The 21,397-nt window shown below is 40.1% G+C and overlaps 2 protein-coding genes across 6 annotated transcripts in view; one reads left to right on the top strand and one right to left on the bottom strand.

Annotated features, from left to right (window-relative positions):
• Positions 1-2,017: 2,017 nt before the first annotated feature.
• Positions 2,018-9,486, bottom strand: GPR65 (G protein-coupled receptor 65). 5 transcript variants are annotated; one of them, XM_030274797.4, is made up of 4 exons: positions 9,350-9,486; positions 7,584-7,679; positions 6,555-6,609; positions 2,018-4,641 (listed from the first exon to the last, which is right to left on the bottom strand). In XM_030274797.4, the coding sequence occupies exon 4, from the start codon at positions 4,515-4,517 to the stop codon at positions 3,480-3,482; it is 1,038 nt and encodes a 345-aa protein (XP_030130657.4). In that variant the 5' UTR covers positions 4,518-4,641; positions 6,555-6,609; positions 7,584-7,679; positions 9,350-9,486; the 3' UTR covers positions 2,018-3,479. The 5 variants fall into 5 exon arrangements, with proteins under 5 accessions (XP_030130657.4, XP_030130659.4, XP_030130660.4 ...); XM_030274799.4 differs by having other exon boundaries at positions 2,018-4,638; XM_030274800.4 differs by lacking the exon at positions 9,350-9,486 and adding an exon at positions 8,961-9,338.
• Positions 9,487-12,811: 3,325 nt separating this feature from the next.
• Positions 12,812-21,397, top strand: part of GALC (galactosylceramidase) — a 31,616-nt gene continuing 23,030 nt past the window's right edge. Inside the window, 6 exon segments of the mRNA XM_030274796.4 lie at positions 12,812-13,252; positions 13,254-13,544; positions 14,422-14,490; positions 16,246-16,309; positions 18,320-18,433; positions 19,799-19,938. Of these exon segments, the coding sequence (XP_030130656.4) occupies positions 13,034-13,252; positions 13,254-13,544; positions 14,422-14,490; positions 16,246-16,309; positions 18,320-18,433; positions 19,799-19,938 (897 nt within the window). The 5' untranslated portion in view covers positions 12,812-13,033.

The following is a 21,397-nucleotide window of genomic DNA, read 5'->3' as shown; positions in this document are numbered from 1 at the left end:
CATGAAGCCCAGTCTATGGCCCAGTTAGAGTCATGGTTTTCCTTTATCTTGAAGTGAATCTCCAGCAATGCAGGGAGGTACCATAGGAAATGATGCTATGAAAAACATCCACAGATACCCATGTAAGCTGGTCCATGGTAGGGCTCTCATGAACATTGGTGGATTATTAAAGAACAGAAAATCTCAGGGTGAAATTTTATGCAAATTAAGTTCAGGGTCATTTTACCATCAGAGTCTGTGTTCTTTACCAACAGAGTCTTCTCCTAGTACATTAGGAATTAACTGCCCGTGCCCAGGCTAATGCTGACATGGTGCTGCCATGTCCAGCCTTGCACCTTGCTGATCCCAACCTTGCCTTCATTACTTGGCTTCCCAGCTTGACCTCTGTCCTGCCTTGTCACCAGAGATTTGTCTGCTGATCAGAGAGCAGTTGGCCACACCTGCTCTTCTGCCTCGCTAGGTGTCATGGGACGGTGGCTTGTCGGTGATGATGCTGACCTGTCAGCCTGGCTGTCACCCTCAGCTCCTGGCTCACTGCCCCTTGTGGAGCTGTCAGCTCTCACTACCCCCTGACACAGAGGTTTAATTTGACTTGATTTTGTTGGTTAGCTTCAGTTTTCATTATTCTTTAAATTAATTCTTAAATTCTTTAAATTAAAAGCCAAAATATAATTAACTTTCCAAACTTTATGGCATGTGAAAGATTTAAAAATGAGCCACTGAGTTCTTTTTTTCATGAAGTCACAGTGAAATTTGGTTCTGCTTTCATTGCAATGCTACAGTAAAAGTTCACATTCTATTGCAAAATGCATAGGTCAGCAGTGGAAAAAATTCATGATTAAGTAACTTGCACTGCTGCTTGCATAATTCTTCCTTCATAATGTATAAGAAAGAACAACAGAAAAAAGACCCCCAAATCAGAAACACAAACCCACATCAAAACAAAATTCAGTAAATGGAAACAAAAAAGAATGGAATGTTACTTTCTAGAGAGGAAAGCAACAGCCAGAATAGTGACTGCCCACAAGATCACAGAACAATTGTGGTTTGAAGGGACCTCGGGGAATCTCAAATGCAGCCTTCTGCTAAAGGGAAGATCAGCTACAAGGTCAGATGTTGCTCAGGCTTTGTTGAGTTGGGTATTGGAAACCTCTGAGGATGGGGCACAAAGAACATCTTGGTGCAACCTGCTCCACTGCTTATCAGTTCATCATAGCTCAGAAACTCCTCCTTATATCAACTCTGACCCTTCTTGCTTCAGGTTTTCCCCATGATTTCTTGTCCCCCCTTGTCCTGTTTTCAGCTCAGGCAGAGTTAAGTTCCTTTCAATAGCTGTTACGGTGCTGTGTTTTGAATTCAGAATAAGAATGGTGTTGATAACACACAGATGTGTTTTTAAGTAAAGGACTTTTTACTTGTCTCATGCTCTGCCAGTCATGAGGTTTGCAAAAGAAACTGGGAGGGGGCTTAGCTGGGACAGGTGGCTTGAACTGGCCAAAGGGATATTCCACACAATAGAATGTCCTGCTCAGTATATAACCTGGGGAAGTTACCCAGAAGGGTGGCTGATCTGGGCTCAGGAAGTGGAGTCTGGCTTTGGTCTGTGGGTGGTGAGAAATTGTGTTGTGCATCACTTGTTTTCTCCCTTATTATTATTATTATAATCAACCATTATTATTACATTTAAAATTTATTTTTGAATATAAAACTGTTCTTAATCTAAACCTACAATTTTTACTTTGATTCTCCTTTCCACTCCACCTGTCTGTGGGGAGACAGAAGGGGGTTGAGCGAGTGGCTGTGTGGTCCCTAATTTCCAGCCAGGTTTAAAACACACAACTCCTGCTATGAGCTCGTGTGAAGAGCTTGGCTCCATCTTCTCAATACCCTCTGCAGGATTGCAAAGCTGCCATTAGGTTCTCTTCTCCAGGCTGAACAAGCCCAGCTTGCACACCCTGGCAAGGTCCTGTTTCAGAATGTGAAATTAACAGAAAGTACAGACACACACAGCAACACATGAAAACAACAGAAATTCTCTTTGCAATGGAGAATTTTTTTATTTAAACACAGAGGCACACTCTCATAAGAAATATCTTACTGCTTGTGACCACTTTATGCACATCCTCCACACATAATGTCAGACCTAAAAGGGTGCTGAAAACTTCTGGTGAAAATCTTTCCGCACACTAATTTGCTAAAGGGTGATTTTTTTTTTTTTTTTTTTTTTTTAATGGAAAGAAAAATTCTTTCCCTATGAAATAAAAAAAACCACCATCACCAAATAGCTTTCCTGGGAATTGAGCAAAAGTAAAAAGGTTGTGAGAAGAGGAAAAAAATGTACTCTTTTCAGATGGTCAAGTGTCTGGATGGGATAAGGAACCAGGGAGCCAGGCAGCTGTTTCTGCCTGAACATGAACAGGTCCCTGAATTAACAGCTGTACTTTTGATTTGTGCTAACACCAACTTTTTCAAAATTGTGTGGGTTCTTTTGCTTCCATTCTTACTGTTTGTTGGTACATTCATGCTCTTTGCCAGTTTGCCAGTATTGCTGGCTGGCTTAATTTTTTAAAAACTGACAGAGAGCTCTGGATCCTTTAGCTGAGGCCTCCATGTGCAGTTAAGTAAATGGATGCAAACCTCACTCTGCTGAGTCTGAAAATGGAACCACACTCCAGATTTCAGTCATAATAAGCAACTCTGAATGCTGGCCCTTTACATTGTTGAGATGTGAAACCTCACCTTTCCATCCTTCTCTTCCTCTCCTGCATGTATCAGGAAAAGTTTCATCCAAATTAAACACTGGTGGCTAGAATTTGCTTCTTTATTGGCACTTGAATTAATGAATCTTTAACTAACTGAAACCCAGTACTGGTAATGTAATGAAACTGCAGACATACAGCTATACATTAGAACATATATTTTTCAAGGAAAACAAAAGCTTAAGGGCAGGTAAGTGCCCATACATAGGGGGTAAACAATTTTAAGAAGTGTGTGATCTTAGGGGTATGCTAAAGAAGATTTGAAGTTTTTAATGAAACACAAGAACCATTATAGCAGCATAAATAAAAACATGAAATTTACCACACTCCCTCTGTCTGGTCCTTTGCTAATCCATAGAAAGAAGACTTCAGCCTTCCTCCAGCTTAGTACATTGCAGCAGGCTGGCTGCAAGAAGAGACAGTTCTGTGGGGGATCCTCAGTAATTCTGTCACAGCATCTCACAGCCATCCTTCTTGACTGTACATTTGTTTGTTGTCACTGATTTATGTACCACACGTGATTTAAAGATATGTGTTGATACTCCATTGATTTCATTGACCCTATAGTAAGTTATTATTGGCTCCAGCTACTCGAGTAAGCTACCAGCTTAGACTGGTATCTCTGACTTTGGGGCATTTCCTAGGTACACAAGTTCCTAGGAGAACAATTTTTCTTTCTTTTCCTTTTTTGTTATCCAGTTTTCCTCTGCATGTGCTCATTCAGGAAATTTTGACAGTCTGTGTTTCACAGGAACTTCTGTAGGTGATCAGTGCAGTGTTTTTTGTAGCAGAGCTGCACGGAGCATGTCCTTTCACTCGGTCTTCCCCACACTTTTGTAGGCACAAGCAACACCTGAGCAAATTCACTATATCTGTTCGTGCAGTGTCACTCACAAAGCAGTACAGAATGGGATCCGCAATGCAATTCAAACTAGTTAAGGCCTGTGTGATTCTGTAAATCTTATACATCAGCAACAAAAGATGTGGGTCAGAGGTGGAAGGCTCTTTGATGCTGCGGATGAGCAGTATAACATGATAAGGAGTGAAGCAAACAACGAAACTTACTGTGATGCTCACAATAAGTTTCTTCACTTTTTTCTTTTCTTCATCTACTGTGGCTTGGTTATACCTGACTACTTGGTAGATTTTATGGTAGCAAAACACAATGATTATCAAAGGGAGCAAGTACCCCGAGCATATCCGGAACAAATTTATGTTCGCCTGCCAACTTTCCAGGGGGTAGTTATCATAGCATAATGTATGATTAGTGAAATTGCAAGGATCATTGAATACTTCTTTGTACACCAATATGACTGAATTAAAGATGCTTTCCAGAAGCCAAACAATTATGCTGACAATCACTGAAAATCTTCTTGTGCGCAAGTACTGGAGCTTCAAGGGGTGAACTAATGCCAGGTACCTGTCAAGAGAGATGCAAGCAAGGAACGCAGTGCTGGTATAGAAATTCATATACATGAGGAAGGCAAAAATCTGACAAAGCGAGGCAGAGAGCCTCCAGTCATCTCCATGCCAGGCATAATCAATCCACAGGGGCAGAATCAAAGAGTACAAAAGGTCAGCCAGAGACAGGCTAAAGATGTAGACTGCTAACTCATTCTTTTTCCTCACCTGAATGCAAGATGCATAGAGGGATATGCAGTTGATGGGAATACTGATCATCATCACAGTGCTGTACACAAATGGAAACAAATACTTATCCAGGGTGTGATCATCATGGCACTCAATGCTGTTGTTCATTGTCCACCCCAGAAGTATCCTTGAGGTAATTCCAGCCTGGGTGCAATAAAACCCCCTGTTGTAGTCTGATGGGCTGTCATCTGTTAGTTCTTCAGGACCTGATTGACAAGATTCCAGCTTTCTGCTACCAAAAAGGAAAAATGTCAGCTATTACATTTCTGTTGTTTTTATAGGATTCTTGGTGTGTGTCTTTTTTTTTTTTTTTTTTTTTTCCTAGAAGTAAGAAACTGGTTTTAGGAGATCAGGGGATGTTAATGCTCCTGGAGTTAGGAATGCATAGGAAGAGGAACCCAAAATCTAAGGCTGTCAAGATCACTTAGATGGAAGCTTCCACAGCAGAAGTAGGATGAGTAGTTAAGACACTTCTTCCAGGAGTGGGGTGCTGTCCTGCAATCCTGGGTCTCTCTTGTGGGAGAGTTAAAGGAGATCAGAAAGTAGACCACAAATAAAATAATAGATGTGCATTTTCTATTATTATGGTAAGCACTGCTCTGGGAATATGAATATGGCAGATTTCTTATTTCAAACAACCTCCTCCCCCCTAAGGCAATGGAGAGAGGATAGAAATACAGGGATTCAGGTACCACTGGATGTTGGGATCTGCTCAGAAGAGGAAAATATATGTCTGGTATCTTTCCGTATTGCAAATCACTCTTGTCTTTGCATCCTCACACATCCCTGCTTCCTCTCTCCTTTATATGTGATCCCACATGAACTTGCCATCAACTGTGCTGTTCCAGCAAGGGTTACTGCATGTACCAGAAATCCTCGTGTGAAACTTTCCAGGCTACTGGGTTCCTGCATGCACATGACAATCTGCTGGATGTCCCTTCGAATATGTGAGGTGGAGACTGAGCAGTTTTTCATTAACACTTCTTTCCTCTAAAAGTTGCAGCTGTGGTGCATGAGCTTATAAAGCCATTAGCAATTAAACTTTTCTTAGTCACTTCCAGGACTGTGGTTATCAACAGCTTCAGCATGAAAATATCAGTAAATGGCAGCCCTGACTAAAGCAGCTGGACTGGAGGTGTTGCATGTGTGAGCCTTAGTAACACGTAGAAGAGCTGACCTTTAGAAAGGGTGAAGAAAGGGCAAGAAAGGGTGCACAGCTGTAGGTGTGAGACAGCTGAGTGTCAGTATCACAGCTCTGACACTCGGCAGTTTCCTTCTCTAGAGAACAAATTGTTACATTCAGGAAATACAACAATGGAAAATATTGGTTGCAGACCAATTATACTGACAAATATAGTAACTACTTGAGAGACTGCTGTGATAGCTAACTGCTTGAGAGACTGCTGGGATTAGCTCAAAGCTAATCAAATTAACTCAATGCTTTGAGCCTGGACTGTAGCAGAGGAGGTGAAGAGGCTGAAGAATGAGTAGGTTGCTAGATAGCACATCTACAACTGCTCTCACATGGGAAAGAACTGAAAGAGAATACATTTTGTGTGCAGAAACTTTCCCATGTGGTAAGAAAAATTCAGCCTTTTATAGGTTTGATGTGTTTGTGGGTGTTTATCAGAAAAACCCAAACAAGTTTATAGCCTCTGCTGAGAGGTCATTATATGGGTCTCTTGTCCACAAAAAAGCCCCTTTCATTATCATTCATTAAAAAAAGGAACACTGACAAAACTACACAGAAAGCACATACACAATTTTACCTGCCACTGCCTTGTTTGATCAAGTTGCCTAAATTACCAACTAGAGCTAAACTCACTCACAAGCTTGAAAGCCAAGGAAAATTCTTGAGGAGGACTTGGCAATTTGGTCTATTGAGGAACCTTATCAACATGATGACTAATTAAAAAAAAAATGCAGTGTCTATATTTAAGATAACCACAAGATGTGGGCATTTCAGCTTGCTTTCATAAAACCACACAGTAAATAAGGCATTGCAAGCTTATCAGTACAGATAAGTATCACAAAATAAAAATCTAGCTCTAGAGATTGGATCAAAGGGTTTTGTGACACACTTCTCACCAAAGCGAAATCAAATGTATGCAGGCAGACCAGATGAATCAAAGATAAAATACCTACCTCTTCTCCTAATCACACTTTAGCATCTCTGCTCCTGTGACAGGTCTCTTCATGTCTAAGAGGGAAACATGCCCTTTCAGAAGCATATGTGTAATGCAGCAAGTGTATGAGGCAGCGTTTCCTGGTCTTGTGACTGAGAAATTGGAATTCCTTCTCCCTCCCACATAAACTCTTTCTCTTTTGTTAGTTAACTTCTTGTATTACAGATTCACCATCCTTGTAAACTCCCAACTTTTCTCTTACTACACACAACAGCTTATTTTGTTTCTACTCTTAGACCAACATGCCAATTTCCTTATACCACTTGAGTTTTTTTCAGCTTTTTCATTTTAGCTCATTGTTTCTAAGAATTTCACTCTGTTTATCTTACTGAACATCCTAAAGTAAAACACTTGTCCTTATATTGCTCTTATCTGAATAAACCACAGATTCTTTTGGGCAAGACTTTGATTTGCGCTTCTGCCAACTGCCTTAAAGAACTAATATCTGAAAGTGTAATTGCTAATGGCAGGCTAGGACACTAAAAATGAAATTCAAAGAAGTCAGTTGACACTACATGTAAACTGTCACCTGAGTTTTTTCTGTCCTTCATATTCACAAGTCACTGTACCCTATTGCTTTCTTGTCTTCTTAACCAGTATGTTCCTTAGTTCCTATGAACACAGCCCTGGAGGCTGTGCAGCATTCCCAGGTAATCCATGTCCAAACTTTGATGACACATTGATGGTACTTACATGAGGACATGCTTTCAATGATGGTAATAATGAGAAGTGTGTCATTCTGGCATGTATTGATGACCTCTACTTAAGTGTGTCAGAGAGTCAGCAAATGAAGCTTATCACAATGCATGCTGCAGTTTCTTGCACAGAAATATAAAATCAGAAAGCACCACTTTGCCCTGATTACAACACATTTCACTCAAATTGCCTGAGGCCTTATTTCAGAGGAAGTAGTCCATATCACACTTTCTCGCTGAGTTGTTTTTTTTTTAATAATTAGGACTTTGTAATGCAAGATGATTTTTCTTACCTGCATGCATGATCTGAAGCATTCCCAGGTTTTCTCTCTGCTACTGAGCACACTTGCTGGCTTTGCCTAGGAGGGTGGTATTGGCTTACAGCTATTCTAAAAAACAATATTTGATTATTTTCCCCAGTGATATTTTTTTAACCATCAAGGAATTTTGGTTTAATGATATGGTCTAATGGTTTGATTTTCATGGTCCAAACCTACTGTGACTAATTTCACATACTTGTGACTTATTTTACAGACTTGTTTTGGTATCAGATGTTTAAAAAAAAAAAATTCTTAACATAATTCTTTCTTTTAGATACATTATTCAATTATTACCATAGTTCCTGCCTCTGTCATTTTGCTACAGAAAACCTACTTTACAGGAATTCTGAAGAGTCAGTAGGAAAAAGTTTAGAGAAATGGACTAGCAAATGTTATGCTTTAAGTACTGTATGAAAACAAGTCTGTAAAGGAACTCTGTGAGATTTTCTAGAGAAAAGTAGTCATTATATACTGGATTTGTATCAACACATTTCTACAGCATCTTCTTCAGGTTCACAGAGAGCTTTAGGTAGTCTCTCCATTTATGACATTTTGAAAGTCGCAAAGTACAATGTTAAATTTTCATAAGCTTAAATACAAAAGGATATTCCATACTCCTATCTGTAAAAAACTTCGTAAGGGAAGAAAGGAACAATGCTGTGAGAGCTAGCACAGTAGCTGCTGCATTGTATATCAATCATAAGATGGAAAGATAGATTGTTTTCCTTTTTCTCTTTAAGCAATTTCAACAAAGTAGATTGATTTGTGTTCTCAAAATAAGTTCTATTGCCAAGTTGAGTTCTTCAAGTACAGGGGATGTCCCATAGCTAATTCTTTTTACCTAAGGACCAGATCTTACAACTCAATTCTGAAAAACTTCAGTTTAGGAGAGTTGATATATGCCTTTCAGAAACATGGCCTTTTTCTGCTTAAAATTAACAGCAATTTTCCTCATACAACATTAAAGTTCACCCACACATGTCCATGAGATTCTGTAGAGACTCCAACAAGTCTAAAAGAGCTCAGCCTTTTAAACTTTAATGCATAATTTGAGCATAAACATTCACTTAATGCAAGCCAATAGGAAAAAAAACCCCATAGGTTTTTAGAATGTGGGCCACGCAGGCAAGTATTATTTTGCTATATCATTAAGTGCCTCATGTTTTCCTCTATGCATACAGAAAGATGTACAATATATTTTCACATACATGATGCATGGCATTCAAAGAAGCTATTTTAACCAGAGCTTATTTTCCTGCTAAGTTTTAAGCATTTTGCATATTCATATAAATAGCACTGGATATCTCAACAGCGCCTGAAGATACCGGAGAACACCAATAGAAGACTTACCAGAATCCTCTGTGAGGCCTGAGGCACATTTTGCAGTGATGGGATAGCTTAGAATGTGGAAAATTCCCCCCAAATACAGTTTTTCTCCATTATTCCCCCCTTTTGTAATCAACAGTATTTTGATCATGGCAATGCCATTATAACAAACACTGAATCAAGTTTTCTTTTGTAATCCTAGGCATGTCTTTCCTAATTCAATCTTTTGATGTCTTTTGCCTTAGTCTCATGTTTTGGTTGTGCTGGGATTTCTCCCAAAGCAATCTTTCCCAGCCCCTTTTGTGTCCCTTCTGTCAGATGTATGATGTCAGCATCCCATCAAGGAGAGCGAGGCTGAAACCTGTCCCCTGTCCCAGAATGTTGAGACCTGTCCCTGGCTCCCGAGCACTTACCTTGGCCGCCACGTGTCCCGGTGCAGCGGTTCCCGTTATGCCATTGGCAGTGTGACCCGTATCTGCTTCTGAGAAAAGTGTTTGCTTCTGCTTCATCAGATACAGAGACAGGAAGCTGCTCTTAGATAAACAGGCAGCAGTTCACACATCTCTTGGTTTTACTTCCTTTTTTTTTTTTTTTTCTGTCCCCAATTCCTTTCTAATCTAAGTTTATCCATGAGAAAAAAAGATGAACAAAGGATGGAAGCCACCTCAGTCGATACAGGAATACTTTTAGAAACTTTGTAAAAGTGTAATTTAAAATATTGCCTAGTTATATGAGCGTAGTGTATTATACACCCCTTATCTAGGAGACATCATATTCTGCAGAGGAACCAATCCACAGAAACTAAATGCTGTGTTTTATTTGTGTTTACTTGTGTAAGTTCAAAATGTATGTTTTTTGTTGACTGAAGGACCTCACCTGCTTTTCCCTACAAACTGATCACAGAATCAAATAAGAATCCACCTGAGAAGAGCTTAAAAATGTTTTACAATGACTTTAGGAGTTTGAGGAAAAAGAATTAAGTATTTTCAGAATTTATGAGAAGTTCATGAATAGTTCTAGTTAACAAAGGATATTAACATTTCACGCACTATGACAGGTTACATATTTATGTATTTTTATATAAACTGACTCTGAGGTTGGATGCAGTTTTCAGAGGAGTGATTCTTTTAACAGATAATTCTATTCAATTAGACCAGTGGAAAGTTGTTACATGAGCATGGCTCTCTTTCCCCTCTGTGATCAGAATAATTTATTGCATTTTTTCTTAAATTCTGTTTGGAACAATACAATTCTGCTTTAAGAAATGAGTACAATTTCACTTGAAACGTCCATCTGTTGAGTAACGCCAAAACTGTCCGGTTTGATGATTCAGATGCTAAGGAGAAATGAAAGAGAGCACATTGAAAATAGGGGCATACTGACTTCCTTGAGTATAGCAGGCTGCTGTATAATATTTAACCACTGTATACAGAATTTGGTTCCTTTTTTTTAGTCAGTCTGACTTTTTCATCCACAGTTTTTTACTGATCTGATTGTTACATGAAACCTGAACTACCCAATACTTGTGGCCATTCTCAAACTGTTACAATAGCCCCTTCCTGTTTCATGAATGGAAGATCACTTAGATAAATTTCTAAAATAAATTTCAATCACATCTTCATCTTCACGGAGGGAAAAGTCATCAGACAAAGAGCTGTTTCATCACTTTCCATGTGCCATTTCCTAACATGGTACCTACTAAGTGTCCAGTATGCCGGTTCTGGTGTTTTGTTGAGCATTCCTATAGTGTGCTAAAGAAAAAACAGTTCTTATAACTATTAGAAATAGAGAAACAGAGTTGGAACATTTCTACAGTTCTTTTCTGTAATGACAGCAGAACTGAAAGATCAAAGGAAGAAAGAGAGGAGATGATGCTTTTTATGCATTCCGGAAGTAAAGCTGTATGTTGAAATAAATTCTTAATTGTGTCCATATGCAAAACCACAATTTTTCCAGGGTTTTTGTGAGATCTGGACATACACAGTATCTCAGATCAGTCCTTCAAGAACAACACATGTTATTAGCATTTGATGAGAAAAAAAAACCCCAACCGTGAAACAGAAAACCATTAACAGTGGAAAACTATCTTATCTAGAAAAGAAGCAATGAGTAAGTCCTCAATAAGTTTATTGATTAAATTGGAGTTTACAGAGGATCCATGAACAAAGGTGCTGTCAGGAAAATTAATCCACAAACATCAGAGTTTTATGTCCACAAAGGAGACAGAAGAGTCCTGTAACTTTATTTGAATAAAGGGAGAGGTCATGGGGCATTCCCCATGAGGTCTCTCAACATTTTTAGGGATGCAGCCTCCTTTTTATCCTAATTTCCACATTTTCCACATTTTCCTCTCTATCCTCCCATTGGCTGAGGTACTTGAGAGGTACAGACTTCCCAAAATGCATAATACCCCTTCTAATGTATACCCTCCTCAGTTTTCTTTTTCCTTATGTCTCTCTTCTTTTTCTCTAAATCCAGACATGTAGGATGGTCTTCAGTGAGTTAACAGTCTGTGTCACTTACTGGAATTCCTACGGAATTCATGGTTTCCCCCACTGCTTCTTTCACTTCTCCATATCTGGCCCGTTGTTTGTAAAGACATCTCCTTCTCACTCCTTTCAGTGTAAAGAAAAAAATTGTTCAACGCAAGGCCAAGGTGCAGAATGAAAGTTGACAGAGTCACACCAAAATATCCCTTTCCTTCCACCAAAACAGATTATGAGAATGTTTTTCTGTACCAGTTGAAAAGGGTGGGCACTCAGCATATCATAGGATTGCAATTACAATTTTTTGAAAATTTTAGGATCTTGTGAATGAATGAGACTGAATTTCACAGTTGAAGCCTTTTACATTAAATAAATTGATGCATTAATCAATTAAACTATCAAAATGAATCAATTAATAATTCATAATGGTATTGCAAACCTTCCAGGTGTGAAAACCTCTACAGTCTGCTGGAATGAATCTGAAATAGGATCAGGAGGATAATGTTGCCTCTGGCACTGACTCACAGTACCCCTGAGGAAGTCACTCTGACCATCTGCATGTAATAATGGTACCACATAGCTCATTTGGGTGTGAGCAGGCTCATTAGTTAATGTTCGATATTGCTGTAAAGTGCAAAATGGGTTGTGAGGGCTTGGTATTGTTATTTAAAAAGAAATAAACAGGAAACATCAGTCAGGTAATGTCATCACTGAGACATTAGATCCCTCAATGACAGTGGCAGAGACACAGTGACAACAAGAGTGAGCCAGGCTTGAATAACAGCATTCTTTATGGTTAGAATGCGTGCAAAACCGGGGCTTTTTCACAGCTCTTACACAACGCAGGTCCTTAGCCAATGCATCTCCTCAGGGCTCATTCCTTCTTTAGGCACATGAAGCACCTCTATGAAATACTGAGGTCAGCAGAAAAAACAGTTCCCCATTACGAGTTTTTATATGATAATCAAGATGATTGCCGATCTCCAGGTTACTGTTCCTCCGAGCTATATGCTTGCGTGAGCTGCAGTCTGAGGGAACACCCCAGCAATCCCCACGGAAATTTTTGGCGTGCGGCTCAGCACCACCTCGGCTGCTCTCATTTCCGTGCGGCTGCCCTACAGCGCAGCCCTGAAGGCGTAATCAGCCCATCGTAATTTAACCACAACTTTCAGCACCCCTCTCTGAGGTCCTGCTGGACGGAGCTGCGGATCTAACTGGGGCCAACCGGGATTGCCCGGGAAGGGCGCGGCGCTGCCACAACCACAGCGGGCAGGGCTGTGCAGGCCTGGGGCCGCTCCCAGCATCTGCCCCTGCGGCGACCCAAGCAATTCTCCCGGCCTAGAGGAACGTGCTCCTTCAAAGCGCCGCTTTGCCGACTCTCCAGGCGTTTGGCGGCAGCCTGAGAGTGGCACAGAACCAGGAAACTGCCTGCGAGGTGCTGGGAGGGCCTGGAAATACGCACTAGGAAACGCCGTCCTTCGCCCGGGACAAGTATCGTGCCTTGCCAGAAGCCCCAAAAAGCAGAGTCAGAGCCCCCGAAAAAGCCAGTCCGCTTGACTCGGTCCCCGGGCGCGGCTGCTCGCACTGCACGGAACGCACTGCACTCCCGCCATGCTCCCACACAAGGCCCGCCTCGCCTCACAGCCCCGCGGCTTTCGCGCACTCCGCATGACCCCGCCATGGCTCCACTCAGAGCCCAACTCCAGCATGGCGCCGCGCGCCTCACCAGCCTGCCCTGCCCTTTCTCAGAATGGCAGCCCTTGGCTTCAGGCGGGCGGGGCTGCCCCTAAAGGCCGGGAAGCCTTCCCGCCCTCCTTTCCCTTGAGCAGGATGGCGGTGCTGGGCGGTGCCGGGCGCTGCCGCCCCGCCCCGGGGCTGGCGGGCGGCGCGGTCAGGTGCGCGCGTTGCCGGGCAGTGCGGAGGCGCTGCCGGGACGGAGCGGAGCTGGGCCGGGATGGGCTGCGCGGCTCTGCTCTGGGGCACGATCCTGCTTGCCTGCAGCTGCGGCCCGGGGCCCCCCAGGGCCGGCGCCGCTCCGCTCTTGGCGGCCAGCTACGTGCTGGACGATGCCAACGGGTTGGGCAGGGAGTTCGACGGGATCGGGGCTGTCAGCGGCGGCGGGGTGAGTGGGCTGCGGTGCTGGTACCCCTCCTCGGCGCGGCAAGGGACACCTGGGCTCGGCATCCCGTCAGTGGGAGCGCGGGGTGGCTTCGGCGGGGCCTGGGCCGGGATATCGCGGAGGGGAGCCCTGAGGAGTGGCGGGGTGCGGGGACAGCCCCACGACGCTCCGGAGGCGCTGAGGGCAGCGGTGCGGGCAGGTCCGGCTGCGGGGAGATGGGGCCCGGCTGCGGGGAGATGGGGCCCGGCTCCGCCTTGCGCCGGCCCTCCGGCCACCTGCGCTGTGCCTGTTCGGGGTGCCCAGGGCCAGCCGGGTCCTGGGTGCTGCTGAAGGAGAGCTAAGCCGGGCTGGGTTTTTATGTAGAGGGTCTTAGTAGTCCGTGCGTTTTAAAATGCTGGACGAGCCGCAGCCGCTCGTCCTCTTTCGTGTGGTCCAGGCAGCAGAGTTGTGAGATTCCCGGAGTTTTTATCCCCTCTTCGAGCTGCTTTCTTTGGCCTTCCACCTGTATGCCCTGTGAGCTCCCCTTGCTTTGGCATATCGTGAGCCAAAGCAGGAAGAATTGAGTAGAGCAGGAGAAATGGTGCTGGGAGGGAGCTGCCTTTTGCTTGTCATACATAAGGCCGTGTGATCTCTTTGTTTCTCTGTTCTTTGGACTCTGTTTTCAGTAAATTCCAGGTAACTAGAGTACAAAGCAGTTGCAACCTGTGAAAATATAAAGGCACAGCTGAAGGTTTAGAAACAAGTTATGTAGGGGCTTAGCTGAGTTCCTGGTGCTAAAGATTTCTGTAGGTTTATTAGCTCTGTGTCAGGCGTAGACTGAAAAGCTGGGATGTAGTTAAACATTTGAAAGTTGTATTTTCACATTTTCTTTACATTTTAGGCTACATCTAGACTCCTAGTGAACTACCCAGAACCTTATCGCTCCCAGATTTTAGATTACCTGTTCAAGGTAAAGTTGGTTTCACTGCTACAATAATGTTTGATTTTATGCAGAATTTCTTATTGTGTAATATGGAAACTCCTATAGCATATTCTATGCTGCTTGAAATTAGACAAACTCCCATGTTGTAAAGCATCTATTTTAGTGCTGATTGTTATCAGAACTTTAAATTTTAGGTGGTGTTTTTGTTCAGGAGACTGTTTCTTCATATTGTGAAAATTCCTTTTGTGCTTTCACAATGTGTTTTGAAAATGTTTTCAAAAATGTGTTTATCTATATATTTGATCATCTGTGTGGGCTAAATCATAAGTTGTTTCTATGGCTAAAATTGGGGGTTTAGCTGTTCATAGTGATTGAAGGAAGGTGGTCTTAGAGACAGTGTGGACTTTTTTGGAGTACATATTGATTAACATAGCATAAAAGTGACTGTGCAGACTGCGGGTATGTAACAGCATATCTATTCCAAACTAGTCTCAAGTACAATTGCAGTGACTCTAGAATGTAAGCTGTGTTAGTTAGCAAGTGTAACCTGCAGAGTTACCCAACTTAATATATGGTGACATTATTACACTGGGCATTAATACCTTGTTTTGCTTTTGGCACTGTAAATTACTCTGCTGGAAGAGGATGTCATGTCACTTTCAAGTAATGCAATCCAGATGGCTGGAGGGGAATAATTTACCATGCAGTTTAAAGAATTGATTTTCAAGGGTAGAGTAAGGTGTAATATGTGCCTGGGGAATCAAAGCTGATTTTTTTTTTTTTTTGAAACTAAAGCTGTGTGTTACTAATATGAATGTTCTGATTAGGCATGTGGTAAAATAAAATCTAGAGATATCATGATTTTCAAAGAACTTTTGTACACTCTTTTACCAACACCTCTTAAACTGTCATGTCTGGGAGGGGTGTACCTTGCCTCATTCTCCTGGTCTTTTAGTGTCAGGCAACTTTCATGATGGGAATGGGAGAACAAATGTGTTAGAAGTTTAAAACAAAAAATGTCAAAAAGAGAAATGGTAAATTGGAAATAGTTACTTTGCTGTTAAAAGCAAACAAAAATCCCAGACTTGTAAGCCAAAAGACATGTCATCTATGCAGCATTTTTTTTTTTTTAATCAAATTGCATTCTTATGTCTTAAAACATGTTTTTAGACACCAAAATTATACTTGGGTCATTCCATGGAGGAGGCCAGCTTATTAGTGGTTATTAAAGTAGTGATTAATTGTAACTTCTGGCTTGAGTAACTCTTAAGCCACTAGTGGCTGGAAGAACATATTGACAGTACAATCACCTGTATGAGCTTCAGAAACTCACTGACCTGTATGTATGCTCTTTCACATAAGCAGTGTAACACTATACAAACAAGAATAAAAATACTGACTTCAATAATTTGATTTTAAAAGACAACAAGTTTGACTTCTAATAACATTGAAATACTGCTGTGTTTCTCATATATTCTGTGTTCTGTTTTAATAGTGCTTTTGTATTTTATTAAGGATAACCTATTTAAAATCTGCACGGTTGTGGAGAAGTATTGTTAATGGTGCCAGAGGCAATGAAACTGTTTAAAGATCAGTGTACTGTTTATCCTGGTGGATTTTCTTTTGAAAAGCAGACATTTATATAATATCTCATTACATTTATAATGGGTGTTTAAAAAGGTAAAAAAATTTGCATTTTCAGCATGCTCAAAATTGTACACTGACTTATTCTTCTTTTTAACAGCAGGATTCTGTCTGTTTTTCTGTCTCTTTTTTCCACAGCCAAATTTTGGTGCTTCTTTACATATTCTCAAGGTAGAGATTGGAGGTGATGCACAGTCAACAGGTATGGATTTTGCATGAGCAACATTTAACTTCTTGTTTCAGTGATGCTGTAAATAACATGTGCTGCACATGGAGCTGAGGCATGGAGATAGCTGAACTGAGTTGCAATAAACTATAGTGGCTTGTACAAGAGAGCTTTACACCAACATTCTGGAAGCAGTTCTCACTATCATATGGTTAATAGGTTGATTTCTAGAGCAACTTGAGTTCTTTTTTTTTCCCCCCTATAGTAGGGGGAAAAAAATGCTCTGAGTTGCAGAGCATTTCTCACACATGAGTTTTGCAATACCAGATGGCTTATGTCTTAAAAGCATGAAATACAAAGGCATCTGGTCAGAAACAGTTACATTTCTTTGGTTTAATTAGCTGCAACGTTTCACTGGAGTGGCACTGGCTGGCAGTAGGCAGGATTTTTTTTCTTCCTGGGAAGAGTTGCAAATGAAAATATCTTGATATAATTTGCCTAGCCTATCTACTACATTTGCATACAGGAGGAACTATTTGGTAAATGGCTGTGATCAAAAACTGAGAAGCAGAGACTACAGCTTGTATCTTTTTTTTTAAATTTTTTTTTTAGTATTTTTCTTAAAGTAAATCTGGCCACATCAGACACAGTTAATAAATAAAAAGCATAGAATTTGATTTTGTGGTGTTTTATATATATATATGTATGTATATGTATATATGTATTATGCATATATATTTATATATATATTTGTGTATATATACTTGTATATATGTTTGTATCTATATATACACATTTTTTTATGTAATGTCTGTGTTTTGTATAATTAGATACTGTTTTTAATTCTTGTGTTTACTTCACAAAAATTAACATACTGAAGTACTATTCTGGATTTAAGAGCTTGGTAATGAATTGCTGGGTGGGGGGACTGGAATCGTCTTCAGGCATGCACAGACCTTCTCTTCAAACACTCTTATTGCTGGCTAAGGAGACTGCCATACTTGTGTGATGGTCCAGTTTTGAAAAGAAGAACAATAAGATGCATATATCTCAATGCACAAGACTGCAGGTCTTCTTCTGGCCTGAGAGGTGTGATCAGGAATTCATTTGAAATGTGATATGAAGCATAAATTTGGAATCTAATTGTTCCATGTTCCTGACAAGCTTGCATATAGCCAAGAGTTAGTAAGGTAAAAAAAATAAATCCTATTTTCTGTGATGAAATGTTCTGTTTCAGCAGGCTTCATTTAAAACAAAATCTCATTAGAAGAGGTCTCTGCATACGGTTTAACATCAGTTGCGTAATTGCTGCAGTCATGTATGCAAGTTATTACTTGACTTTTGTGTGTAGTGATTTCCCATACAACACTTGATTCTTTTGCACCTTTCTAGTTTGTTTACCTTTGCCTGAGGAAATTCAGGACATAGCATTAAATTCCAAAACCTTTTCCTGCAGTCACAGAACATCATGAACATTATAAACTAGATATTTCACTGTAAAAATAAAAAACCTCACATCTCTTTCCTGTAATTGAAAAAATACATGGTAGTTCCTTTCTTTTCTCTCCCTGGACTTCTCTTGTGCAAAAGAAACAAACTAAAACCTTCTTTTGTTTGTTTTTTGGTTTAGAGATAAGTTGCTTGAATAATGATTTTTTTTTCTCTTAATCTTAATGCTGTAACATTCCTAGTGGTTGTTAGTATCAAGATATTAGACAGTAGCAAATATAGATTTAGTGTTATCATGGCTAGGGATAGAAAATGCCTAATAGTTAACCACATCTGATATTAAAAGCAGGCAAAAAACCCTTCAAAATAAAAATACTAAAATTATGCTAAGTTAATATGCTAAGAAAGAAGGGTAGCAAATCCTGCATTTACCTCCCACTATTCCTTGGCTTTGAAATACATACCAAGGAACCCGTGAACCATGTTGGAGATACGTGCTTGCATACTATGTTAATGAGCAATGCAGCAAGCTTTACGATGTGTAACAGCTTGTGACACAGAAGATAATTGTGAACTACCTGTCTCTTTCCTTCCTAGATGGTACTGAACCCTCCCATATGCACTATGAAAATGATGAGAACTACTTCCGGGGCTATGAATGGTGGCTGATGAAAGAGGCTAAAAAGAGGAACCCCAACATTAAACTGATTGGTAAATTGCTTTGACCTTTTAGATTTAAATGCTTTTTTATTCCCCTGACTTACCTATCTGACCCTTAATTAACATTTTAATGGGGAGATGTTTTGGTGTTGCAGTAGACAAAGAAGAATCTCTAATATTTGTTAAGCTTGTCTTGATGCTTACTGTGTTTTACCTTGTTACAGCAACATCCTGATGAGAAGCATTAGATAACAAATCTCTAATAATTTGCTTGTGTTAAGTAACTAATGCTTTTAGTGTACTGCAGCAATGAACATGATTGATTTATCATGAGAGATGAATTTCTGAATAATTGGGTACAAAAAATTGGGAGGGATAAAGTAAAGTTACTGCAAGCATAAATATGTGAAACTTACACACACTGCATTTGATCAAGTGTTTTTTTTACAAACCAATCATACATCTCTTCTTCACTGTAGTGATTCTGGTCTTCTGATATGTCCTACATATGTAGTTGAGTTGTAACAGGAGTTTCCTCTCTTCCTGTTTTGATTGTGAGTTGTGTGTGTATTTTGACAATACAAATGTGGAACCCTAGGTTGTATTTTTGTATTTTGGAAATACAAAATGTATTTCACGTGAAACGGGTTAAGAAATCTGTTGGTTAAAAGGTGTCTAATTCCCTCACCTTCTAGGGGGCTTTACCATATCCAGCCATGAAGCAAGGCTTGATGCAGGATTTGCCAGTCAGGTTCTGTTAAGCCTACTATTTATGACTAATTGTAATTGTTAATAATATCCCTCTTCCCTCACATCAAGCTCTCAACAAAGGAAGGAAGGTTTACTTTTAAATAAGCTGATGGTATCTTATACAAGTTGGCTGGATGCTTAGCAGCATCTGGTTAGATTAATTTGTTTTTTCTTATTTACCACAAGATCCAGTGAACAGCTGAGACTTGGAAATGCTTTTTCATGATCCTTATCTTTCTCCCTCTGTCATGATCAGATCATCATGTCTTCTGAAATTCATGTTCAGGAGATAAACAATTTTCCACATTCTTTATTGACACTTTGTCTTTAGCTTTGTAAATTTTTATCCTAAAGTCTTTGGACTTTTAAACCAGCTAGTACTATAAAATTGACAAATTATATGTAGTCAGTTGTTCTCTACTAATGAATGCTTCCTAGCTCATTAAAAAAAAACAGCTATTAATTGCTCGATCATAGTTTGTATTAGACCATTCTCTGCAGTTGGAGAAGTTACGTTTCATTGTCTTCACTGGAACCAAGCCAGTTTCAAGTGCGTATTTGTTCCTTCATTTCAGGTAGAGCAAATTAGAGCTTGCTCTTTAAGCTTATTGAGTAATGTGAACCAACTACTTACCTTATTTGTTTGTTTTTCTTCTTTTTTTCCAGGGTTACCTTGGGCATTTCCAGGATGGATAGGGAAGGGTGAAAATTGGCCCTATGACTATCCAGATATCACTGCTTATTATATTATTTCTTGGATATTAGGAGCAAAACAGTATCATGATTTGGACATTGATTATGTTGGGGTCAGTAAAGCAAAATCTCCTGTATGTCTTATGTATATTTTATTTATCTTCACTCCTAAAATCTTGGTCTTGCCTCTCATAGTTGATGACTGGAGGAGGAGGAGGAAGGCAAGAGAATTTTTTCATAATTGCAGTTTCAGCTTGTGCTGTTGCCTGGGGAAAGGCAGTATTTTTGTTAGTTTACAGTCTTCCTGAAATGATGGCTGTTAGAGCAAGTGTGAAATGGTTCCTACCCTCCCAGTTCTAAAACAAAGTTACCAAATAATTTGAGAGTTCTTTTTTCCTTTTCTGCCTTGTTTCTTCTGCTTGCATTTCAGTGGTTACCAGATAACAAAAAACATCAGTTAACACAGTTTGAAAGTCAGCTAACATGACTTAGCATAAAGTATGGCTGTTATTTTGCAGAGGAGCAGTCCTCTACAACTTTTTGCATTTTTACCTGCATCATTTATAGATAAAAGTGCATGTTTTACAGTACAACTGTTGTGTTGGCCTATAGTGCAATACATGGAAGTAGTGAATGAATGTCTGAGAAAAAAATGTCGTAAATTGGGGATGAGAGTGAGAAGCAGACAATCTAAAAAAAATTCTTCAAGTTCACTATTTGAGCAAGAAAATGTGTCTAGGATTCCTCTAAAATCAATCATATAATTACTGGACACTTATTTTGGATTCTTAAATTTTTTTATATGAGAAGTTTAACTGCAGAAAAGCTTAAAATCACTTCAGCAGTCCAGAACAAAGCTTCTAAAGCTGTTCTGAGGGTGGTTCCCATCCCTGATAAGTCTGACGTTTCTGCTGCAGTGTGGGAAGGTCGATCTCATGTGTATCTTCTGTGGGATGCAGCCCCCCTTGATGTTGCTGGCTTATTTGAGTCAGTCTTGCAATGTGGTAACATAGTGATACTTCAGCAAATCAGTTTTGGGAAGAGGAATAACAATTGCTGTTACATTTTTCTCTGTCCTGTGTTCTTGGAGTAAAAAGTTAGTTCTGTACTTCATGTATTTGAGTAATACTGGCTTCAGTGTTGTTACTTCACAGTGATTAGCCTAAATTCTCTCCTTCTAAGAAAAGGTAATTTCAGCTTGTCCAGACAGTATTACATCATATTGTCTCATTTCTTTGTGGGTACAATCTGAAATACAGGGAAACAGTGAGAGGTCTGTGAAGGCTCTGAAACTCAAAACAATTTCAATGCTATTATGGTTGTACATAGTTAGCCTTTACCACTCTTTTTGCTGTAAGTACATGTTCTGTATCACTATTTGCTTTATGATGTGATGAGCCTTGCAGTAAGTAATGTTTGATTGGTTCTGAAGTTTCATGTTAGCATTTATAGGAAGACATAGAAATACCAAAATCAATTTTATTTACCAATAATCTAAACCTTTACTGGTGAATGTGAGTTGCAGTGTTCATGTTGCAGTTTGAAAAGAAAGAAACAAGGTTTCTGCCTATG

Source organism: Taeniopygia guttata, chromosome 5, assembly GCF_048771995.1.
Source record: "Taeniopygia guttata chromosome 5, bTaeGut7.mat, whole genome shotgun sequence".
Classification (NCBI taxonomy): Eukaryota; Metazoa; Chordata; class Aves; order Passeriformes; family Estrildidae; genus Taeniopygia; species Taeniopygia guttata.
Note: the sequence above shows the minus strand (reverse complement) of the source record. Positions and strands in the feature narration are given on the sequence as shown.